The 25,739-nt window shown below is 45.2% G+C and overlaps 1 protein-coding gene across 2 annotated transcripts in view; it reads left to right on the top strand.

Moving 5' to 3' along the window:
- Positions 1-626: 626 nt before the first annotated feature.
- LOC143930290 (transmembrane protein 150A-like) overlaps positions 627-25,739 on the top strand; it is a 236,192-nt gene continuing 211,079 nt past the window's right edge. The window contains exon 1 of one of the 2 annotated variants that reach the window (XM_077454485.1): positions 627-1,034. In XM_077454485.1, coding sequence (XP_077310611.1) covers positions 955-1,034 — 80 coding nt within the window. In that variant the 5' untranslated portion in view covers positions 627-954. The remainder of the gene's footprint in view (positions 1,035-25,739) is intronic. The other variant, XM_077454484.1, reaches the window with a different exon arrangement.

Below are 25,739 nucleotides of genomic sequence, written 5' to 3'. Positions count from 1 at the left end.
AAAATATTGTTTTGTTTTTTTTCAAAATTGTCATTCTTTTTTTGTTTATAACAAGAAAATAAAATAAAAAAAGGAGGTGATCATATACCACCAAGAAAGCTCTATTTGTGGGGAAAAAAAGGACTTTGTTTTGGTACAATGTCGCACGACCGCGCAATTGTCAGTTAAAGTAACGAGGTGCTGAAGCGCAAATAATAGCCTGGTCATTAAAGGGGGTAAATCCTTCAGGGGCTGAGGTGGTTAAAAAATAATACTGAAGGTTTAAAACCTGTCTAATTTCCCAGGAAGAGAACCCCCTTTGATCACAGAGGGGTACTGCCGACCTTATTATCACACTCACTCCTCCACAGAAGGTTCTGGTTATCTATTTACCCCCCCCCCCCCCCCCCCCCCTCCATGATAGGTGAGAGCTGTGTACACAGAGAGGAGGGGGGATATGACACTTCTCCTCACAGCACACACGTGCTCCCCCTCACCACGGTGTGGGCGGGGCCTAACACTCCTCCCTGCTCTCTCTCTCTTCGGGGCGGACCCCTCCCCTCACATACACGGGGGCGGTCCCTCCCATCACACAAACACACGCGCGGGGCGGTCCCTCCCCTCACACACACACGGGGCCGGGCGGGGCGGTCCCTCCCCTCACACACACTGTTTGGGAGATTGGAGCAGAGTGTGTGAAGTGGAGGCGCTGAGTGTCTGCCAGTCCGGGGGACTCCGCTCAGTGTCCGCTCTTGGAATTAGATGTCGGTGCCGCCTGCACTACATGAGGAGAGAGTCCGTGCCGGTGGAAGCCGCCAGCGCTGAGCTGTATCCTGGGCTATGGGAGAGGAGCGGCTGAAAGTTTTGTGGAGCTATTGGGAGAAACCCCCACCTGGACCGCTCTCCTTCCCGGGAGCCCGCCGCCCCCTCCTCAGCTGAGAGCCGCACACAGCCGGGACACGCCGCGCCTTCCGGATGCCTCTGTCCAAGATGCCCGGCTGGGTCATCCTACCCATCACCCTGCCCGCCTTCACCATCACCGGCATGTGGATCGTGTGAGTGCGGGCATGAGGGGAGGGGTGCACAATGCACACAGAGCAGGCATGGTGACACCCCCCATTACATGATATGGAAGGGGAGGGGTGATACCCACTATTCATGGTGTCTGATGATCAGAATTTCTCTTCATATCACTACTGTACATCTTCCGTACACCGCAACTTCCTCCACATCACCTCACCACAGATTCACCACACTGTTCTATGGCTGATCTCTATATAAGGCGTCCCCCCCCCCCCCCCCCCATCGCTGATCTCTATATAAGGCGTCCCCCCCCCCCCCCCTCATCGCTGATCTATATATAAGGCCCCCCCCCCCCATCGCTGATCTCTATATAAGGGTCCCCCCCCCATCGCTGATCTCTATAGAAGGCGTTTCCCCCCCCCCCATCGCTGATCTCTATAGAAGGCGTTTCCCCCCCCCCCCCATCGCTGATCTCTATAGAAGGCGTTTCCCCCCCCCCCATCGCTGATCTCTATAGAAGGCGTTTCCCCCCCCCCCCATCGCTGATCTCTATAGAAGGCGTTCCCCCCCCCCATCGCTGATCTCTATAGAAGGCGTTCCCCCCCCCCCCCCCATCGCTGATCTCTATAGAAGGTGTTCCCCCCCCCCCCCATCGCTGATCTCTATAGAAGGCGTTCCCCCCCCCCCCCATCGCTGATCTCTATAGAAGGCGTTCCCCCCCCCCCATCGCTGATCTCTATAGAAGGCGTTTCCCCCCCCCCCATCGCTGATCTCTATAGAAGGCGTTTCCCCCCCCCCCCCCATCGCTGATCTCTATAGAAGGCGTTCCCCCCCCATCGCTGATCTCTATAGAAGGCGTTTCCCCCCCCCCCCCATCGCTGATCTCTATAGAAGGCGTTTCCCCCCCCCCCCATCGCTGATCTCTATAGAAGGCGTTCCCCCCCCCCCATCGCTGATCTCTATAGAAGGTGTTCCCCCCCCCCATCGCTGATCTCTATAGAAGGCGTTCCCCCCCCCCCCCATCGCTGATCTCTATAGAAGGCGTTCCCCCCCCCCATCGCTGATCTCTATAGAAGGCGTTCCCCCCCCCATCGCTGATCTCTATAGAAGGCGTTCCCCCCCCCATCGCTGATCTCTATAGAAGGCGTTCCCCCCCCCATCGCTGATCTCTATAGAAGGCGTTCCCCCCCCCCATCGCTGATCTCTATAGAAGGCGTTCCCCCCCCCCCCCCATCGCTGATCTCTATAGAAGGCGTTCCCCCCCCCCATCGCTGATCTCTATAGAAGGCGTTCCCCCCCCCATCGCTGATCTCTATAGAAGGCGTTCCCCCCCCCATCGCTGATCTCTATAGAAGGCGTTCCCCCCATCGCTGATCTCTATAGAAGGCGTCCCCCCCCCCCCCATCGCTGATCTCTATAGAAGGCGTCCCCCCCCCCCCATCGCTGATCTCTATAGAAGGCGTCCCCCCCCCCCCCATCGCTGATCTCTATAGAAGGCGTTTCCCCCCCCCCCCCATCGCTGATCTCTATAGAAGGCGTTCCCCCCCCCCCATCGCTGATCTCTATAGAAGGCGTTTCCCCCCCCCCATCGCTGATCTCTATAGAAGGCGTTTCCCCCCCCCCATCGCTGATCTCTATAGAAGGCGTTTCCCCCCCCCATCGCTGATCTCTATAGAAGGCGTTTCCCCCCCCCCATCGCTGATCTCTATAGAAGGCGTTCCCCCCCCCCCCCCCATCGCTGATCTCTATAGAAGGCGTTCCCCCCCCCCATCGCTGATCTCTATAGAAGGCGTTCCCCCCCCCCCATCGCTGATCTCTATAGAAGGCGTTCCCCCCCCCCCCCATCGCTGATCTCTATAGAAGGCGTTCCCCCCCCCCCCATCGCTGATCTCTATAGAAGGCGTTCCCCCCCCCCCCCCCATCGCTGATCTCTATAGAAGGCGTTCCCCCCCCCCCCCCATCGCTGATCTCTATAGAAGGCGTTCCCCCCCCCCCCCATCGCTGATCTCTATAGAAGGCGTTCCCCCCCCCCCATCGCTGATCTCTATAGAAGGCGTTCCCCCCCCCCATCGCTGATCTCTATAGAAGGCGTTCCCCCCCCCCCCCATCGCTGATCTCTATAGAAGGCGTTCCCCCCCCCCCCCATCGCTGATCTCTATAGAAGGCGTTCCCCCCCCCCCCCCATCGCTGATCTCTATAGAAGGCGTTCCCCCCCATCGCTGATCTCTATAGAAGGCGTTCCCCCCCCATCGCTGATCTCTATAGAAGGCGTTCCCCCCCATCGCTGATCTCTATAGAAGGCGTTTCCCCCCCCCCCCCATCGCTGATCTCTATAGAAGGCGTTTCCCCCCCCCCCCATCGCTGATCTCTATAGAAGGCGTTCCCCCCCCCCCCCCCCATCGCTGATCTCTATAGAAGGCGTTCCCCCCCATCGCTGATCTCTATAGAAGGCGTTCCCCCCCCATCGCTGATCTCTATAGAAGGCGTTCCCCCCCATCGCTGATCCCTATAGAAGGCGTTCCCCCCCATCGCTGATCTCTATAGAAGGCGTTTCCCCCCCCCCCCCCATCGCTGATCTCTATAGAAGGCGTTTCCCCCCCCCCCATCGCTGATCTCTATAGAAGGCGTTCCCCCCCCCCCCCCCCCCCATCGCTGATCTCTATAGAAGGCGTTCCCCCCCATCGCTGATCTCTATAGAAGGCGTTCCCCCCCATCGCTGATCTCTATAGAAGGCGTTCCCCCCCATCGCTGATCTCTATAGAAGGCGTCCCCCCCCCCCTATCGCTGATCTCTATAGAAGGCGTTTCCCCCCCCCATCGCTGATCTCTATAGAAGGCGTCCCCCCCCCCCCCCATCGCTGATCTCTATAGAAGGCGTTTCCCCCCCCCCCCATCGCCGATCTCTATAGAAGGCGTTTCCCCCCCCCCCCATCGCCGATCTCTATAGAAGGCGTTTCCCCCCCCCCCCATCGCCGATCTCTATAGAAGGCGTTTCCCCCCCCCATCGCCGATCTCTATAGAAGGCGCCCCCCCCCCCATCGCCGATCTCTATAGAAGGCGCCCCCCCCCCCATCGCCGATCTCTATAGAAGGCGCCCCCCCCCCCATCGCCGATCTCTATAGAAGGCGCCCCCCCCCCATCGCCGATCTCTATAGAAGGCGCCCCCCCCCCCATCGCCGATCTCTATAGAAGGCGCCCCCCCCCCCATCGCCGATCTCTATAGAAGGCGCCCCCCCCCCCATCGCCGATCTCTATAGAAGGCGCCCCCCCCCCCATCGCCGATCTCTATAGAAGGCGCCCCCCCCCCCCCCCATCGCCGATCTCTATAGAAGGCGCCCCCCCATCGCCGATCTCTATAGAAGGCGCCCCCCCCCCCATCGCCGATCTCTATAGAAGGCGCCCCCCCCCCCCATCGCCGATCTCTATAGAAGGCGCCCCCCCATCGCCGATCTCTATAGAAGGCTCCTGTCCCATGCCCCCCCCCCATAAAAATAATGAAGTGCTGACCTGACAGAACCAGGCACTTGTGTTGCAGGCAAGTTGTAGTATACCTGAAGGATATTTACACAGAAGCCCAGGTTATGTTGAACAACCTTTTATTTAAGAATGTACTTGTTCAATTAGAGATACTTGTGCTCCCTTAAAGTGATACTAAAGTCTCATGTTTATTTTTTAACCAAGAATAAAAAAAAGTCTATGGTTTTTCACAGAGCAGCCCAGATCCTCTACTCATGTCCTCCTTCGGTGCTCCTGCCTCCTCTCTTCTGTTTAGTGCCCCCACAGCAAGCAGCTTGCTATGGGGGCACCCGAGCCAAGCTGGAGCTCTCTGTGTCTATTGAGGAGGGAAAGTCTCAGACAGCCCAGTTTCTCATGGCAACATCGATGGACCCCAGGTAAGTATTAGGGGGGCTGCTGCACACAGAAGGCTTTTTATCTTAATGCTTTAAAGTGGTTGTAAACCCTTACAAACCACTTTGACCTACAGGTAAGCCTAGATTAAGGCTTACCTGTAGGTCCAAGCAATATCTCCTAAACCTATATGGTTTAGGAGATATTTGCCCGAAAACGGGCACCGCTGTCTACGGCGCATGCGCCGTAGACAGCGGCGCGCAGGCGCACTGAGCGCAGCATTTCCAAGAATGGAGCTGCCGCGCGTTTGGGCTCCCGTGCGCATGCGCAGGAGTGACGTCATCGCGGCTTCGCCGAATGACAGCGGCGGAGCTGCGAAACGCCACCAGCAAGATGGATGCGGTGGACTACAGGGGACAGCGGCGACTTCGCTGGCTCCTGTGTCAGGTAAGTGACACATAATGGGCTACTATGCGATGCATAGTAGTCCATTATGCTTTGCCTTTGCAGGGAATGAAAGAGGAAGTAAACCCATTAGGGTTTACTTCCTCTTTAAGATAATAAATATATATATATATATATATATATATATATATATATATATATATATATATATATATATATATATATATATATATATATATATATATATATATATATATATAACCACTTTAAGCAGATCATCTATTTTTTCTTTTTTTGCATGCTAGTCTCGTATTGAAAATGCATGGACACACAGCAGTGGCTTCGGAGTGAGCCTGCTTAGGTGCCACCATAACGAGCAGCGTGCCCTGGGGGCAATCGGCAGGAGGGAGGGGCAGGAGTGCCAGTGGGGGACCTGAGGAAAGGATCCGGCTGCTCTGTGCAAAACTGCTGCAGCACAGTAGGTAAGTATAACGTGTTTTTGAGATATAGATAGATATATATATTTTTTTTAAATATCCCTTTAGTTGGTTAGCACCTGTGCCTGCCAACTCTGATCCCAACCACAACACTACCTGCCCGGAGTTTGCATATTCTCCCTATTCCTGTGTGGGTTTAATCGGGTGGTTGTTTAATTGCGTCTTGTCTAAATTGTCCATAGTACTGTATATGTATGCATTTGAGATGGGGACATTAGATTACAAGCTCTTTGGGCAGGGACAGATGTGAATGTACAATATGTGTAAAGTGCTGTGTAACTTTTCGGCAGTATATAAATAACTGTAATAAGTAATCAGATTGTGGAGGGTGTGTGGCCAGTGCAAGCGTCATCTTTTATACTGGACGTATATTTAATTCCTGGGCTGGAGAGTGTTGCCAAATCCTTCAAAATCTAGTTGGTTAATGAACACTTGCCAGTGCACTCTGGCTGTAAAGTTACCTGTAATTTGCTATACCCCGGTTGTTTTGCTTTGTCTTAATGTGTTACTAGAAAAGATTTAGTGTATACTTCTGTTCCAACTTGTCTCCTACTAGTTAATCATAAGCTGAAAATAATGTATGATAAGTGACTGGTGTTTAACTAAGGACAGAATCAAGGGGCCTCTATCTTCTTGAGAAACATGCAGAGAGATACTTGACTGCCCTTGAACAAGTCATCTTGGTGTAAGGAGGTGCTGCAATCCTTGCCTGAGGGAGACAGTGGTGCATATTCAGTAACTGATGCTTTCCTTTTGCTCTGTAATAAAAGGACCAAGCTTGTGTATATGGAATTTCTTCAACTAGTGTGAGCACCACTATGACCACCCTATGCAATCCAGGTTCAAAGGGCCATTGGGCAGAGAGCTTAGTAAAGCATTTGCTTCACTTTTCTGCAAGAATGGCCCTTTAAATAGTTCAGCCACCAATTATAGTAGTTTTACCGAAATGTACAACTGTTTCAGGTAGTGGTGTTTTTGTTTATTTATTTATTTTTATTTTTTTTGGGCACCAATTCACATCTAGAAGGCTACTAGAGACCCGTAATGCTGATATGGAGCCTAGCGGGGAAGCTGGGGGACTAGTTCCCAGTGTCTGAATCCTCATCAGGCCCTGTCTACCCTGCTACAGACCACCTTGGCGGCTGCACTAACTGATGTGGTGGCAGGGAGGAATCTTGGCTGAACTGAGTATCTATATGGACACTCTGTCCTTTGCGCCTCAGCATGCTAAATGTCGGTGCTTGCGCCAAACTTTATGTACCGTGTCTGTTTGTGGTACATACAAGGACCCCAGATGGAGGTTCCTAGTGATTAGCTGAGGGAGGAAGCCCCATTATAAGCAATGGGAGGCTGCCAGCTCCTGCAGCTAAACGCAGCTGCTCACATGTAATTGCACAATGATCTGATTGACCCTGAATGCAGACAGCCTGTATCCAGGGCTGATCACTCGCAGGTGAATGCTCCATGAGCAATTACATGTGAGCGGCCTTGATTAGCTTTGTGAGCTGGCAGCCTCCCATTGCTTACAAAGGAGTTGCTTCATGCAGCTAATCACTGGGGTTCTCGCATGTAATCATTGTTGCACACATACACAAGTGTGAATGTAGCCTTGCAGCTTGTTGTAAAAACTTCTTTTATGAATACCCCAATTTAAGTGTTTTAAAATCCTAGCTTGGCATCATCTTTGGAACCTGGTTAATCAGATATGCATACACTTATGTAAATGTTATCAATGAACATCTTCTTTGCCACCTTTTTGGTCTATTAGTGTATCTATGGTCAAAATATTAAAATAGATTCTCTAGCCTATTCCTATTTATTTTGAAGGATCTTGAAGTTTATAAACATTTGTGAAGATCTCCACATTTTTTACCAACTTGAATTCCGTGACATGTTTACTATGCTCAGTGAGTAGACACTGCTGAGTCGCACATTTCAGAGCCTGCCTTTTGAACTACAGAGGTGCTGTTAGTATAGGAATCGCTGCTTGCAGGCAGCAAGGTATCCTGGGATATGTAGTCCTTGGAAATAGAAGGTTCACAGCAGAGGAGAAGCTGCCCAGCATTGCAGGGATTCCAGGACGGTGTGGAAGTAAATGGCCAACAGACAGGCAGAACTCCTAACACAGATTTTTCAAGTAAGCTTATTATGGATTGCCAAAAAATAACTGTATTACAACACTGATGTTCTAAAATAAGTGCATGCCGTGACCATAGATCTCCTTTTTTTAAGTATACCATTGGGAGCATTTAGTTACATCTGATCATATAAATAAAACCAAGAACAAAATGTCGTATATTGCAGCTTCCTACAGTGAGGGGGGAAAAAAGTATTTGATTTCCTGCTGATTTTGTACGTTTGCCCACTGACAAAAAAAAATAGTTTTTTTTTTTTTAATGGTAGGTTTATTTTAACAGTGAGACAGAATAACAAGAACAATATCCAGAAAAATCGATTTCACAAAAGTTATAAATTCATTAGCATTTTAATGAGTGACTTAAGTATTTGACCCCTTCGCAAAACATGACTTATGCTGGCCATACACTATACGAAAAATCATCCGACATTCGGTCATTTAGACAGTTTTTTTATTTATTTATTTTTTGGCCAGTTAATGGGCACAAAACTATAATCGTCGGGTCATTTTTGAGCCGAAAAAACTAAGTACAAGTTTAGAAATTTTCTACCAAACGAATGATAAATTGAAAGGTTAATGTGTTTCCTATCCGACCTGTTTTGCACTAGGTATATGTAAAAAAAAAAAAAAAAAAAAAAAAAAACGAACAGAAAAATTTATTTGTTTATGTCCACTGAAAGATTTATCAGTCATTACATGAAGACATCATTGTTTGCTCTCACAGCGAGTGTTCGTTTTTTCAAAAATAGGTTCGGCCGATTTATTTTGTATAGTGTATGGCCAGCTTTCGTACTTGGTGGCAAATCCCTTGTTGGCGCTCAGGTCAGACGTTTCTTGTAGTTGGCCATCAGGTGTGCACACATCTCAGGAGGGATTTTGTCCCACTCCTCTTTGCAGATCCTCTCTAAGTCATTAAGGTTTCAAGGCTGATGTTTGATAACTCAAACCTTCAGCTCCCTCCACATTTATTTACTATGGCATTAAAGCGGAGGTCCACCCTAAAGTGGAGCTTCCGTTCATTGGAACCTTCCCCCCCCCCTCCGGTGCCACAATTGGCACCTTTCAGGGGGGAGGGGGGTGCAGGTACCTGTACAGTACAGGTATCTGCACCCACTTCCGGCGTAGATTCTGCAGAAGCTACGCCCCTTTCCAAAGGTCCCCCGCTGTCTGCTGGGAAACACATGGATCCCAGAGACAGCGGGGACCATCCTTATTGCGCAGCGCGACATGCGCAGTAGGGAACCGGGAAATGAAGCCGCAAGGCTCCACTTCCTGATTCCCATACCCAAGTTGGCGGCGGCAACACCCGAGAGACGATCGAAAGATCGGCCGAGGGAGGACAGAAGAAGAAAACTACTGGGTTGAGTGCACCGCTGGACCATAGGACAGGTAAGTGTGTGTTTATTAAGTCAGCAGCTACACTTTTTGTAGATGCTTACTTTTTTAATAAACACATAATTTACCATATATTTGCTATAAACTGCAGTCTGTGAAGGAAAAATGAAAATGCCAGGAGCAAAACAGAATTTCACATGAAGGTGAGGAAAATCTGTCTGTTGGAGTGACACTAAATATCCTTCAAAAATAATTGTTACACAATCACTACTTATGGCCCTGTAACTTTCTTTTTTTCTTTCCTCAACACTAAGCTGCACATTGGGCAGTATAGAAAACACTAGTGCATACAAGTTTTTACACGGCAGTCATTTGAGTTTGCCATTATCCGTATGCCAATAATGCTGAACTCCAGGCAGAATGGAGCTGTGTATTGCTTAGTACATATCGGTCAGCTTACATGGGGGTGAGGATTTTAACATTACGCATGGCACAGGGCTGAGTGTAATCTGACACCTGAGTTGAGTTGCACACTAGGGGGGGGGGGGGGGGGGTTGCAGCTGTCAGCATGGATTGCCTGGTGTCAGGGAAAACTGTCAAATGACATGCAGATTGCAGGTAAAGGAGAGAGCAGCCAGGATCAACACCAGGTGCTATGGACTGAGGCAAGTACACTTTTTTTTATTTTATTTTTTTATTTGTGAGAATATGCTTTGTTTTGGGTATTTTTTTCCAAAGGTTCCCAACCTCTCCAAAATGTAAAGTGCCAGTAACCATCCTGCGTGTTAATGCCATAATGTGCTAGTATGCACTCCCCTCTGTGCATAAACGGACCACTTCTGATGCTTTAATTTTTTTCCTTGGCATAGCACAGGCTTAGAAATGTGTTGCTGTTCAACCCCCTTCCCGGTGACTTCATCCCACAGATGCCACGATACAGTGCCATCCAGGATTGCCAACTTTTGGTAAATTTATGAACAGTGTTAAATCCTGTAATTTTTGCAGCTGTCTGTGAATGTCCATTACAGACATGCAGACCGAAATTGCCAACCCTGGTGCCATTTTGGAGGATTCCGATCTGGCTTCTTCACACCACTGTGGCAGGAGACCTTGGCAGATGTAACCCTCGGTGTCCTGGAATTTGTATAGTGGTGAGCCTATTCATGTACAAAATCTGAGTGGCCAGTTTTGATTTGTACAGTCTGCACTTAGAGGCACTTTTCCTTACCTTTTTGTCTGATTATCCAATGAGCCTGCTTCTGCTCATTGGATTAGCTAGCTCTTGTGATTGGTCTTCTATGGATTGTGAGGTGCTCTGACTCTGGTTGCACCTACATCTTTCCCTTTTCATATACATGGGTCACCATTGTGGCACTGGTCTCTGCAATTGGGGCACACTCAGTGTGCCGTGAATTCAAAGCTCTGCACATGCGCCATCGATGGCTGCAGCTGATATGAATATATTTTAATGTTGCCTACCGGACTTGCTTATTAGATTATCTGTAGGTGCAAGCTTATACTTTTGGGTTTACTACTGTGGTGGTTAACTTTGATGTAGGGACTATCAAGTGTGGGATCTGCCAGCACCAAGGGGTCACACATATATATTCAGTGGATGTATATGTCAAAAGTGCAACAAAAAGCTGTTGGACAGAATACAAAAATGTTTTTATAACTTTATAAGTGCCAAAAACACTAGCTGCAGGGGCTCTGAGCCCCACACTAAGTTCACAAAGAGCATAGAGCCTTTGTGTAATTGTGATGGGCCTACACATGCCTTCCACACAATCCACTCAGTCCTGAGCTTATTTGGCATACACATTCTTCATAGGATTGAATGGGCAGTGTTTCATGTATGTGCAAGCCCAGCACAGAAGAATTTGAGAAACAGTTGTGGAGCGCTGTAGCTGCTTTTCAGTCTCTGCTTGAGAATATATTGTACAGTCTAAAGGCCCGTACACACGGTCGGACTTTTTGACAACAAACATGCAAATTAGCTGTTTTGGAGCAACATCCGACCGTGTGTACGCTCCATCGGACAAACTTTTTCTGTTTTCATCTGACTTTTGTTGGCTGTGCGAACGGACAAACTTTTTGACAACATAAGTCCGATGGAGCAAAGTCCGATCGTGTGTACGCAAAAGCATCGGACTTTTGTACAAGGTACAAACACGCATGCTCAGAACCAATGCAAAAGATCAGACTACAATACAGAAGTTGAGCAAAGGTGGCGCTGGAGTCATTGAACGTCCTCTTTTGAAGTGTCTTCAGTACGTTGTGACGTCACTACGTTCGTGTTTGTTGTCAAAAAGGCTGATCGTGTGTATGCAATACAAACTTGTGGACTATGCCCTTTGTACAAAAGTCCACGGGAAAATTTGTACAAAGTCCGATCGTGTGTATGAGGCTTTAGGCTTAATGTGCACGGGACATTTTAAAACCTCTCCTAAACGATTTAACTTGACAGATGGTAACTCACGTTTAAATTGCGACATCACATTGTGTAAAGCTTGATGCCCAAAAAGGAGCAGGAGCTTATTTTGGGCTTCATGAGATGCGATTTACCATGCAATAAATCACTGCAAAACCACACCGCAATTTAGGTGCCATTGAAAACAATGGTACCTGAACCTGCATTTTGCCATTGTAGTGTGTTTTGAGATCACGGGCAGAATTGCAGCAATCCCAAAATGCCCAGGTGTAAATCTGACCTTAAAGCGGTGTTGTACTCAAATTTGCAAGTTCATCTTAATGAAATCTGTTAGGGCCATAGATGCTCAAATACCCATTAAAAAAAATTAATAATTTTGCAGTAATTACCTTTTTAAGCATAATTAGTATCTTGACTTCCGGGCTCTCCTCCCGTGGGAGTAGGCGTGTTTTATCGCCTTTCCCCGGCTACGCAAAGACCCCTGGGAGCTTTGTCGGAGTCTTCCCAAGAATCAGTGGGGAACGCAGTCATGAAAAAATCTCGCGAGATCTCGGAAACTGTGTGACGTCGGTCACGTTGCGATGGCAACCCGGATTTTGACGGCGCTGCTCGCTGTTATCATTGAGCATGCGTTTGATCGAGCGGTGAATGCTGGGAGCACAGCATTCACTGCCTCCCAGAAATAAATGCTTGTAGGCTTCAAATGCCCACAAACAAAATGACAACGGCCAGGATACATTTTTATAAATTATTGTTGTTGACGAAATCGGCAAATGAGGGAACTTAAAACCACAAAAAGTGAGTACTATCACTACATTAATAAAGTATACAAATGAACCTGGAAAAAAAAAATATAGCTGGGCGGAATCCCGCTTTATACTTTCTTGGCTTCACTTTTTATTTTTTATTTTTTTTATATATTTTTTTATTTTTCTGGCCGATTTTTTGAAAGTAATTTTTTTTTTTTTCCATCGGAAATGTGTGTGTGTGTGTGTGTGTGTGTGTGTGTGTGTGTGTGTGTACACCGATCAACCAGAAAATTTAGTAGGTCCCCTTTTGTTGCCACCAAAACAGCCCTGACCTGTTGCGGCTAGGAGCGCTACTAGACCTCTGATATGCTGTGGTATCTGGCACCAAGCCATTGGCAGCGGATCCTTCAAGTTCTGTAAGTTACAGGTGGGGCCTCCATGTATTGGATTCCTTTCTACTGCACAGGCCACAGATGCTCGTGGATTGAGATCAAGCGGATTTGGAGTCAGCACCATGATCTTGTTGCTGTGATCCTCGGACCCTTTTTGTAGTGTGGCAGGGCACATTATCCTGAAAGAGGCCACCGCTATCGGAGTACCATGAAGGGGTGTACTTGGTCAGCAGCAATGTTTAGATAGGTAGTACGTGTCAAAGTAACATCCACATGAATGGCAGGAACCCAGCAGAACATTTACCAAAGCATCACACTGCCTCTGCCAGCTTTCCTTCTTCCCATACTGCATCCTGGTGCAATCTCTGCCCCATCCAAGTGTCACATCCGACCATCCACATGACATAAAAGAAAATGTGATTCAGCCATTGCTCAGTGGTCCAGTTATGATGCTCACATGTCCTTTTGTAGGAGACTTTTGGCTGAGGACATAGGTCAGCATGGCCACCTTGATTGCTCTGTGGCTATATACCCCCCCTCATATGCACCAAACTGCGTTGCTTTTTTTTTTTTTTTTTTCTGCTTTCAACACATCAACTTCATGGACAACATGTTTACATGCTGCCTAAAATATTCCACCCACTATTAGATGCAGTTAAAATGACATAATGTTTGCTTTACCTGTCAGTATCTGTATGTGTATAAAATTGATGTGTGCATATTTTGAGATCCTTTTGGCATGTGTGCTTAGTCGTGTACATAGTGTATCTGTTATTGCTGGTGGTTTCTCCCACGCACATCATGTTTATATCTAAGGCTTGAGTCATCCTCTTTCCAGAAGGAACTGGAGAATGATCAAAATTTGCTTATGTTACAGATATTTTGTGGGGCTGAGAAATTTACATTTTCATGTGAATGCAGGCCCATCTATATAGGTACTTATTATAGGTTAAATGGTAATGGTTTTGCACAAGGCACCCCCGATCCTCCTTTTTGGGTCCCCCATCGGCACTCTTCCTCCTTGACCAGTGCCACTTGGTGTGGGTGGTACTGGTGCGTGCTCGCTCCTGAGCCCCACTCTCTCCTCATTGACTCACTGGCTGTGATTGACAGAAGTGGGAGCCAATAGCTATATACCTTAACTACTTAAGGACCGTGCCTATTTTTCAGACTCTGTGTTTAGCGTTAAGTTGAAATCGTTTTTTTCTTTACTAGAAAATTACTTGGAACCCCCAAAGTGTGTGGATGTATGTGTGTGTGTGTATATATTTTTTTTCAAATTTTTGTAAATATTTTAATAGATCTTTTCATGTGACAACACTGAAGAAATGACACTTTGCTACAATGTGATGTAGTGAGTGTACAGCTTGTATAACAGTGTAAATTTGCTGTCCCCTCAAAATAACTCAATAAACAACCATTTAACCACTTGACCACTGGGCACTTAAACACCCTTAATAACCAGACCAATTTTCAGCTTTCGGTGCTCTCACATTTTGAATGACAATTACTCAGTCATGCAACACTGGACCTATATGAAATTTTTGTCCTTTTTTTACACAAATGGAGCTTTCCTTTGGCGGTATTTAATCACCGCTGGGTTTTTTATTTTTTGTGCTATAAAAGAAAAAATACAGAAAATTCTGTAAAAAAAAAAAAAAAAAAAAAAAAAAAATTTTCTTTGTTTCTGTTATAAAATTTAGCAGATTAGTAATTTTTTTTTCTTCTAAAATTTTGGCCAAAATGTATACTACTACATATCTTTGGTAAAAATAAGTACAAATTGGTGGATATTATTTGGTCTTTGTGAAAGTTATAGAGTCCACAAGCTATGGTGCCAATATCTGAAAATTGATCACACCTGAAGTACTGACGGCCTATTTCAATTCTTGAGACCCTAACATGCCAGAAAAGTACAAATACCCCCCAAATGACCCCTTTTTGGAAAGAGGACATTCCAAGGTATTTAGTAAGAGGCATGATGAGTTTTTTTGAAGTTGTAATTTTTTCCCATAATTCTTTGCAAAATCAAGATATTTTTTTTTTTTTTAACTTTTTTTTTTTTTTTCCACAAAATTGTCATATCAGTTTATTTCTCACACAGCATATGCATACCACAAATTACACCCCAAAACACATTCTGCTATTACTCCCGAGTACGGCGATACCACATGTGTGAGACTTTTACACAGTGTGGCCACATACAGAGGCCCAACATGCAGGGAGCGCCATCGGGCGTTCTGGAGCACCCAGGACAATTCTGACATTTCTCTCCTACATGTAAAAATCATCATTTATTTGCTAGAAAATTACATAGAACCCCAAAACATTATATATGTTTTTTAGCAAACACCCTGGAGAATACAATGGTGGTCGTTGGAAAAAAAAAACGTTTTGTGCTTAAAAAAAATAAAAAAAACACAGTAAAGTTAGCCCAATTTTTGCATAATGTGAAAGATGAAGTTACACCGAGTAAATCGATACCTAACATGTCACTCTTCAAAATTGCACAGGCTCGTGGAATGGCGCCAAACGTCGCTACTTAAATATCCCCATAGGCGACGATTTTTTTTTTTTTTTTTACTGGTTATATGTTTTGAGTTAGAGGAGATCTAGGGCTAGAATTATTGCTCTCGCTCTAACGTTCGCAGCAATACCTCACATGTGTGGTTTGAACACCGTTTTCATATGTGGGCGGGACTTGCGTATGCGTTTGCTTTTGCATGCGAGCACATGGGGACAGGGGCGCTTTAAAAAAAAAAAAAAAAAAAAAATTATTGTTCATTTTACTTTATTTTAGTTTGACATTTTTTTTTCCCCCAAAAATAAATTTTTTGATCACTTTTATTCCTATTACAAGGAATGTAAACATCCCTTGTAATGGGAATATGGCATGACAGGTCCTCTTTATAGTGAGATATGGGGTCAATAAGACCCCGCATCTCACCTCTAAGCTGGGAAGCCTGAAAAAAATAAAAATAAAGATTCTGGATTTGATCGTATTGGCGAGTCGGTAGAAGCACCGGAGGGCGGCGGGAGGGGGGGGTGTCTATGGCTGGGTATTGCAGGGTATCACCGACTATGGCTGGGTATCTCAGAGTATGGCGTTGCAGAGTATTGCGTTGCAGAGCATTGCAGGATATTGGAGGGTGTTGCAGAGTGTTGCACGGTATTGGCGGGTGTTGCAGAGCATTGCAAAGTGTTGCAGGGTATTGGCGGGTGTTGCAGGGGTTAATTTTCGGTGAGCAGCGATGTGGGCACTGCAGATGCAGCCCATATCGCTGCTGACACCGATCTCTTCCCCCCTCCGCTGTTCCGATCGGTACAGAGAGGGGGAGGGAGGAACCGGCGTCATAACATGACGCCGGTTTGTTTACAAGTGATCACTCCGTCATTTGACGGAGCGATCACGTGGTAAACGGCCGCTATGGGCGGCCGTTTACCATGATGCGCCGGGTCCCATGGACCCGGCGGTCACGGATGCTCTCGAAAGCGCGCCCGAGAGCGGAATTCTGGGAGGACGTCATATGACGGCCTCCCAGAGTTAAGAAACCGTCATTCGGCTATAGGGCGGTTGTTAAGTGGTTAATATCTAAACCGCTGGCAACAAAATTGAGTGGAAATGGAAAATGTCCATATTGGGCCCAAAGTGTCAATATTTTGTGTGGCCACCATTATTTTCCAGCACTGCCTTAACCCTCTTGGGCATGGAGTTCACCAGAGCTTCACAGGTTACCACTCCTCCATGACGACATCACGGAGCTGATAGATGTTAGAGACCTTGCTCTCCTCTGCCTTCTGTTTGAGGATGCCTCACAGCTGCTCAATAGGGTTTAGGTCTGGAGACATTCTTGGACAGTCTATCACCTTTACCCTTAGCTTCTTAAGCAAGGCAGTGGTAGTCTTGTAGGTGTGTTTGGGGTTTTCATGTTGGAATACTACCCTGTGGCTCAGTCTCCAAAGGGAGGGGATCATGCTCTGCTTCAGTATGTCACAGTACATGGTGGCATTCATGGTTCCCTCAATGAACTGTTGCTCCCCAGTACCGACAGCACTCATGCAGCCCCAGACCATGACACTACCCCCACCATGCTTGACTGTAGGCAAGACACACTTGTCTTTGTTCTCCTCACCTGGTTGCTGCCACACATGCTTGACACCATCTGAACCAAATAAGTTTATCTTGGTCTTATCAGACCACAATACATTGTTCCAGTAATCCATGTCCTTAGTCTTGTTCTCTTAAGCAAACTGCAGGCTTTCTTGTCTATCATCTTTAGAAGAGGCTTCCATCTGGGAATGAAGACAGATTTGATGCAGTGTGCGGTGTATGGTCTGAGCCTTGAAAGGCTGACCCCCCCACCCCTTCAACCTCTGCAGCAATACTGGCAGCACTCATACATTTATTTCCCAAAGACAACCTCTGGATTGAACACATGCACTCAACTTTTTTGGTCAACAATGGTGACGCCTGTTCTGAGTGGAACCTGTCCACTGTATGACCTTGGCCACTGTGCTGCAACTCAGTTTCGGGGTCTTGGCAATCTTCTTATAGCCTAGGCTATTTTTGTGTAGAGCAGCAAAATTTTATTTTTATTTTTTTTTTTTTTTTTCAGATCCTCAGAGAGCTCTTTGCCATTAGGTGACCAGTATGAGAGAGTGAGAGCAATGACACTAAATTTAACGCACCTTATCCCCATTCACACCTGAGACCTTGTAACACTAACGCCTCTCACAGTGGTCCAGGTCTGTGCTCACCTGAGCCTCTTCTTTTCTGTTCTTTGGGTCACTGGCATCGGCATGTTTACTGTAGGCAGCTGGCTGTGATTCCTTGCGCCTTCCGTCTCCATCTTCACTGCACATATGCGAGCTGCGCTGTGCTTTCTGAATGGTCTTGCAGACTTCTGTGACCGGTGACATGTCCCATAAAGTTGGGGGGATGTATTCTGGTGGGTCCCTGCAGCAATCCAACCTGAAGTGGGTCCTGTCAAAGCCGCGTACCTAGTCCCCAACAAAAAAGTGGCAAAAATAGATGTATGCACGGTAGAAGAATGGTTTGGTTTATTATAGGGGGAAAACTAAGCACTGAATGTGTGCACAAACTTGCTTTTATTTAACCCATATACTACCTAGTAATAGCTGGCTGTGACATATCTTAAAGTTTTATACATATAGGGAAAACAGCATATTGAAATGGCAACATTTTTAAATCTTAAGTATATTTTAATCTAATTTTATAAATTAGAGGCAATATGGAAAACCTTTTGTGTGTTGTCTGCTAACAAGCCCGAACATGAGCTCAGCTGATGTCTGCAAACCACGATCTCTAACTATGTCCTGTGTAATTTGACCATCCATGAACATACGTTTCCATGTTAGTCTGCTACATGCAGCTGTTTAATTACAAACTTGAAAGAAGGTTCTTGTCAAAGGAATTGCCTACAGGCTTGACTGTGTGTTGTCTGAGCAGAAAAAAGGAAAAGCTTCCTACCAATAATTTTACTGTAAATTTACAAGATTGTATTGCCACATCAATAATGGCCTAAATGCTTGTGGTAGAAATACATTTATCCTACCACTACCTATGGAGAAGCTACTTTGTCTAGGTTAGGGCTCTGTTGCTTGCCAAACACCATTGAAATCATAATGCTTCTACTATTACAATGAAGCTTTATGCACGCTGCAGCTGTCAAATGCCCATTTTACAGGCTTTTGACTTTTTTTTTTTTTTTTGCTGTGTCCATGCTCATACAGTGGATATGAAGTCATGTCCAGGTTTCTGTGATGTAAAAGAGACACAGATAAATCATTTCAGAACTCTTTTCACCTTTTTAATGTGACCTATAAACTGTACAACTCAGTGGAAAAAACTAAAATCTTTTTAGGTGGTGGGAAGTAAAAATATGGTTGCAGAAGGGTGCACACCCTTGAACCAATACTTTGTAGAAGCATCTTTTGATTTTATTACAATACTCTTTTTGGGCATGAGTCTATCAGCATGGCACATGTTGACTTGGCAATATTTGCCCACTCTTCTTTGCAAAAAACACTCCAAATCTGTCAGCTTGTCCTGTGTACAGCCCTCTTCAGATCACCCCACAGCTTTTTATTTGGATTCAGGTCAGGGCTCTGACTAGGCCTTACTAAAACATTTAATCTTTTTCTGGTGAAGCCATTCCTTTGTTGATTTGGGTTTGTTTTGGGTCGTCATGCTGAAAGATGAAGTTCCTCTTCATGTTCAGCTTTGTAGCAGAAGCCTGAAGATTTTGTGCCAATATTGACTGGTATTTAAACTGTTCATAATTCCCTCTACCTCGACTAAGGCCCTTGTTCCAGCTGAAGAAAATCTGCCCAAAGCATGATGCTGCCACCACCATGCTTCACAGTGGGTATGGTGTTCTTTTGGTGGTGTGCAATGTTTTTATTCCCAACATATCTAATTAAAATTTTATGGCCAAAAAGTTCAACCTTGGTTTCATCTGACCAGAAAACATTTTCCCACATGCTTTTGGGAGACTTCAGATGTGTTTTTACAAAATTTAGACAGGTTTGGATGATTTTGTTTGTTTCTGTTGTATCTATTCTTTGTTTCTTTGTTTCTATGGGGTCTTGCCATTCTAACCCATAGTCCAGACATATGTTAAAATAAACCTACCATTAAAATGATAGCCTGATCATTTTTGTCAGTGGGCAAATGTACAAAATCAACAAGGGATCAAATAATTTTTTTTTTTCCCTCACTGTAGGTCAGGATGACATTCCAGTCTTCCTGGGTTAACGCTGTTGCATATCTGTCATTCCTCGCTTCTATTCATTTAACGGCATGCAAATAGACACAAGTCTAAATTTCTGTCTACATGTGTGAGAGATCTTGTTCTGCGTCATTGGAGTCAGCTACAAGAACTGGGAACAGACGGCCATCTCCCTATGAGGAAGATGGTGGCTTGGAACAGTATCCTGTAGTAGGGCAGTGAGTGAGAAGAGGACCATGCTGGATGTGCTGGGTTTGTAATTGCATTAAGCGGTGTAAGAGAGGGCATGAGTGGTAAGGGGGCGGGGGGGGGGGGGGACTATAATTGAGAGGTGGAAGTTCCTCTTTAAAATTGTGCTTTACCCATGTAAAGCATATATAAAGCAACCCAAAAACACAAATGTATTATTGCAGCTTACCAGTCCTTAGATGTGATGGCTGTATTTGGCGTGTGTGGGTTTTATTTTATTTTCATCTGGTGTGGTCCCTTTTCTGGTTGGCTTTGCTCACTCCTCCCTCTGTATCTATGGAAGAAGCCAGAATTGTTATCCAGGGTTGACTACAAACAGGTCTGCCTTTGTTTTATCTTTAATACATGGGGTTTGGAGCTTTGTTCTTCTTTAGTAGAATTTTCTCCATCCTACTCCACCCCCACTGCTGTTTTCTTCCAGCGTGGCGGTGGTTAATGCAACTGAAGGAGTGTCGGAAGCTTGCCTATACCTGCCAGTTACACCATTCATAGAAGCCATACTCCAGCATTTATGAATGGAGGGAGAAGAGCTAATAAGCATCCACCTGGAGGAAGATCTCTCCTAAGGCTTCATTCAAACCTAAGAAATTTTAATCGTGACAAAACGTGGGATGCATTTGCAATGCTATTACTACTTAATGGCACCCCAATCTCGGTGCGATTTTGCCACGATTGCAATCGCAATGAACAGTAGCCTCTTTTGAGCAACAGCGTTGTGATTTGTTGCAGTTTGATTTATCACGCCAAAATCGCACTGCAATTTTGGTGCCCTTAAGAAGTAACGGTGTCGCAAACGCATCCTGTTTTGCCGCAACTTGGAATTGCGGGCAGAATTGTGGCGATTATGCCCCGTGGTTCAAATTGGCTAGGTATGATTGGAACCTAAAGGCAGAAGAATCCATACAAGGGACAAGTTATACTAACATGTTATGTCCCTTGCACAGATTTTTATGGTTTTGCTTTTTAGGCTTTAAGGGCCAGTTCACACCAGATGTAGTTCCGTGTGCTTTTTTTTCTGCACTAAAAATGCATGCACAGTATTTTACATGTATTCCAATGGCTCTAGTTCACACCATGCCATTGGAATACATGGAAAACACTGCGTGCATTTTGTGCAGAAAAAATGGAACGGAACTGCGTCTGTTGTGAACAAGCACTCAAAGATAGAAACTGATGCAGCCACACGTCTTGGTAAGCTGCATTTTGTTACATTTTTAAATGTAATTATCCTTTTAATGCCTCTACTTGGCAGAAAACACATTTTCTTTTGATCTGTGCAGGTATTTATTTGAAAGATTTGTTATGTTACTGGAAGGTCACGTTCTAAAAAGGAAGGGCCTATGTTTGTAAATACACTCCATGAAGTTCCTCCTCATTGTAACACATCCTCCATTATTTGTAACAATTCGTGTTCTAGATCCAGGAAAAGCTCCCCACAGAATCCTTTCCGACGGCACCTGCCTCACCCATATAAAAAATGTTTTGTAGAAGTACAGGTCTTGATCTCCTCTTGTTCTTTCTCTTGTTGAAGCCAGTTCAAACAATTCAAATATCACTCTTTTATATGCATCTCCAAATGTAACTGGTCAGAACAATAATAAAAACTGAAGACTATCTCATATCTACGTCTGGTCCCTAATTTTATTTTGACAAAGTTGAGACATTGCTGGTCTGTCTGTTCTAAATACCTATTCTGATTAGCTACACTTAATATTTATATATGCCTGTATCTTTGTATTGTTTTGGGTGACATGTTAAATGTATCTTATCTGAACATGCAAAGAAGCTGCATTAGACATGTAAATGTACTGATAAGTCTGCATCTTATGTACATTCATGAGAACTTTCCAAGTGTTATCCTGAGATTTTACTATCTGAGATGTTTTTAAAATGGTACACTTCTAACAATGCAAATGTTAGGGTAACCCTCAATATAAAATGATAGTTGTCAGATATGACCAGCCTATTACTAATCTGTTCTGTTTACACAAAGACATCCTCAGCACTACAAGTAATACAAGTGATGGGCCAGTTAAATTCATTTTAGACTCCTGCTTCTCCCACTAAGATTGGTCAGCCTAGGATGTGACACTGCAAGTTGAGGGTGAACCATAGCTGTAGTAGTATTTCTTGTCCTAACCATTTTGGGATACTTTGGAGCACAGTCTCCTTAATGCTATGGTTTTAGTGCTATTCAGGCACCAGAGTTAAACTATTCATAGACAGTAGATGATCATAGATGTAGATGCCCTAGTAACTTTCCAGCAATCCATGAAGTGTGACACTGACATGTCTGCATAGAACAGTTAGACCCGCATTTCCAACCTTTTTGATCTTTAGTATGAAGGGTTTGTCCCTTGATGTTCTGTTGGTACCTGAATTTCTACATTATGCAGTACAGTTTACTCATCATTCTTGTCAACCCCCCCCCATGCATGTCACCTTAACCATTCAGCATCAAAATTAAATCTTACGAGTTTCTCACTTCATATATTTTATTAAGTTTTATAATAAGAAGCCTGATGTCAGGCTATTAAGTTACTACATAGTACACAAACAACCTCAGCACTGGGCTTTCAGTATAACTTGAAGGCTGGACATGAACATGTTATCAGCACGTTTTTATACATGTAAATGGTTGCATTAAAACATACATTGGCTCCACAGATCTATTTCAAACAGGACAACAAATGAAGGCAACAGTCATCATTCTATAGTAAAGTTAAAGACCCAAAGCACATCCCCCCCCCCCATATAAGTGTAATATAGAACACCCTCCCCCCCCCCCCCCCCTTTTTTTTTTTTTTTTTTCCCCCTTTCTCCAAACCTAGATTTACTTTTTGTGAAGAACTTACAATTTCCTGAGAGTCACGCCACATCAGTTTAATTGGACACTGTGTGGGTGTATTGTTTATCCAACCACCCCATACTTTGTCATACTTGGTAGGTATTCCCCTACTAGTATATGTAGCTTTATACAAGGGGAGGGCTTTGTTAATAAGTGCCTTCCATGCCGAAATGGACGGGGGAGTGGCCTTTTTCCAGGACAGCACTATTCCTAACATAATAAAACAAAGTTTAAAGTGGTGTGTATGTCACCCTTCTAAGGGCTAGGGCATCAACAAGCCCCAGAAGACTCCTCAATAGCTGGCCGTACACTTAAGTGTAGTAACCTTCTACACACATTCAGTGACCCCCCCAGAAAATGTGGGTTGCCAAACAGTCCTACAAAATAGGTGTAAAGTCTGAGCTGGTTGAAGTGCACCACCAGCAGCAACAGGGTGACTGGGTGGGAAAGATCTCTAGTTTGTATATAGTGGACAGGGCCTTGGCCAAGGAATTATCTCTAAGGAAAGACTCTAAATTACCCACTTTAATCTGAAGAATTGTAGTACCAAACTGAGTGTTGTATGCAAGCCTAAGTTGCAAGTACTGAAACAAGAGAATTAGGCAAATTTTATTTAGTTTTCAGGGTGTCAACCTGAAGGAGCCTCACATTGCATACAACACCTCTAACCTTCTTCATACCAAATTTGGTCCAAATGACTGGGTCAGGATAGGCAAAAAAATGCAGTAATTGAGTGTTTTTCCATAATGGAGTATGAGGGGAAATCTCTATACAGTCACCTGCCATGGCCTTACTAGATGCTGCCCATGCTCTGACAGTTGCACACATAGAAATTGGAATGGGGTACTGAGCCCTACGTCCCTGAAACAACAAATGCATCACTGCTTTGTAAGAGCCCACTATGGCTGCCTCATATTCTGGAACAGTTAGCCACCTATGGGCAAAGACCAACTAACCTGCCAAAAAGTACCAATAAACATCAGGAACCGCTAACTCCCTTTATTCCCATGGCTGTTGCAGCACCTGTAGATTGATCCTGGGATTGCGCCCCTACCACAGTTTTTTTTTTTTTTTTTTTTTTTTTTTTTTTTTTTTTTCCTGGTCTATGCTCTTAAATGTGTATTTCGACTTCCAAACAGGCGTATTCCGAAATATATACAGGAAGAGGCAACAGTGTCATCTTCAAAAAGAAACTTACTTTACCTATGAGTGTAAGGGGAAGAGTCTGCCAGACTTTTACCGTAACTGCAACAGCAATGGAGTGACATTCTTAAAGTGATAAAATCGGACACTGATCTGGTGATATGGGGGCATTTTATGGGAACCCTACTAGTTGGAGATGGCGTGCTGAGCTGGAGAATTTGGTATTTACTCAAATTAACCGTCGGGCCAGAGAATATTGCAGAAATATTGAGAAAAAGAACCATGTTGTCCGCGTAAAGTGCGGTCTTGTCAGTCAGGCTGCCCAGCCTGAATTTCCATGGAGGCTCTCAATGCTGCAGGCTGGGGTTATAGTGGTACTGCAAAAACACCAGGAGATGTAAGACATCCTTGTCGAATACCCCTGCCCACTGGGAAGAAGTCCGATAACAGACCATTAAGTTTGATGGCCACGGTTGGACTCTGGTATAAAATGCTGATATACTGTCTAATATTTTATTTATTACATATTCTCCCCTCCTTTTTGTAAAAAAAAAAAAAAAAAAAAAAAAGTTGTCTTTAGCAGACCTTACAGCTTTTTAAACAAAGTTAAGTCAATGTGGTGTGTGTGTTTAATAATTTTCTGACAAACAATTTGTTTTAAATATTTAAGTATAAAAAAATAAAAAGCAATTACATTCACTTTAAATCGGTGCTTCTCAACCTGGGAATCAAATGATTTGCCAGGGGTCTCCAAATCCTTGGCTGTTCCTGAAGCCCACACCAATCTCCCAGCCTTTTTTCAGAGCCTGTGGCCACCCAGCTGGGCTTTTCTTGAAGCCCACGTCCACCCACTCAGCCTCTTCACAGCCGTCCATTCAGTTCATGTAATAGCTGGGAAGCAAAGGCTAGAGTTCAGCTGATTGGTGAGGAATGTGAAGTGGGAGGGGCTGGTGGAGACACTAGCTCCCGATTGCAGCATAGGTGTCACTGCTACAAGACCCAACAAAGTCTGAGACTGTGAGTAACGCTACCTGCAATTTATAGTTGCCATTAAAAATCCCCACTATCGTTCTCAGATCAGCAGATTACTTTGTTCAAGAGCACCTAAGTTGGCTGATCAGAACCCCCAGCACTGCCACTGATCCCATCCCCTGCCAGCACTGCCACTTGTCCCATTCCCCACCAAGGAGTAAGAAGGAATAAAAATAGAGAATACATGTTTTAACCCCCGCAAGCGGCCGAGAAAGGGTTAAAACCACCCGCAATATCTGCGTTTTGCCAGCAGTATTGCAACGCTGCCCCATTGATTTCAATGGGGAGCAGCGGTGGAGGAGAGGTACACACCGCTCCTTCACCGATACAAAGAAGCTGCTGGCAGGACTTTCCCTGATGTCCTGCCAGAGCACCGCTCCGGTGTGAAAGCTCTCGGGCTTTCGCACTGGAGACGATGCAACAGTTTTAGGGCAGATTGCAGACACTATTTCTAACGCTATAGCGCCTACAAAACGCCCTCGCGTGAAAGCGGTCTAACATGAATTCCTCTGCGCAATGCTGAGGGAATAATCTGAAACCCTGACAATATTTCATAAATGGAGAAGGAATAATATCTAACCCTGAATGTTTTATGTGAATGTACCAGGCTAGTACAATTTGATATATTGAGCTCCTGTTCTATGGTACAGAAACTTTGGAGGAGTTCAGGATTCCGTACAGAAGATGGATTGTCTATTTTGTTTGCTTCATTCCACTCTTGCTTTTTTTGGACTCGCATATAGGAAGGGGCCAGAACAAGGGAGAGGAAAAGTTGTGTTATCCACCCCTCTGAAGCTGTAGGCAGCCGAACCCCTGATGTGTCTCGGACCTAATAATGTGTATGAGTGAGTGGCTTGTTATACAGTAGAACTTGCAGATGGAGCTCTCCCTGTTGCACTTTCTGATGGTCACTTCTGTT

This window comes from Lithobates pipiens, unplaced genomic scaffold, assembly GCF_037356315.1.
Source record: "Lithobates pipiens isolate NorthernLeopardFrog02 unplaced genomic scaffold, aLitPip1_a1.2 Scaffold_25, whole genome shotgun sequence".
Lineage (NCBI taxonomy): Eukaryota > Metazoa > Chordata > Amphibia > Anura > Ranidae > Lithobates > Lithobates pipiens.
This window is presented reverse-complemented; position numbering and strand designations above follow the sequence as displayed.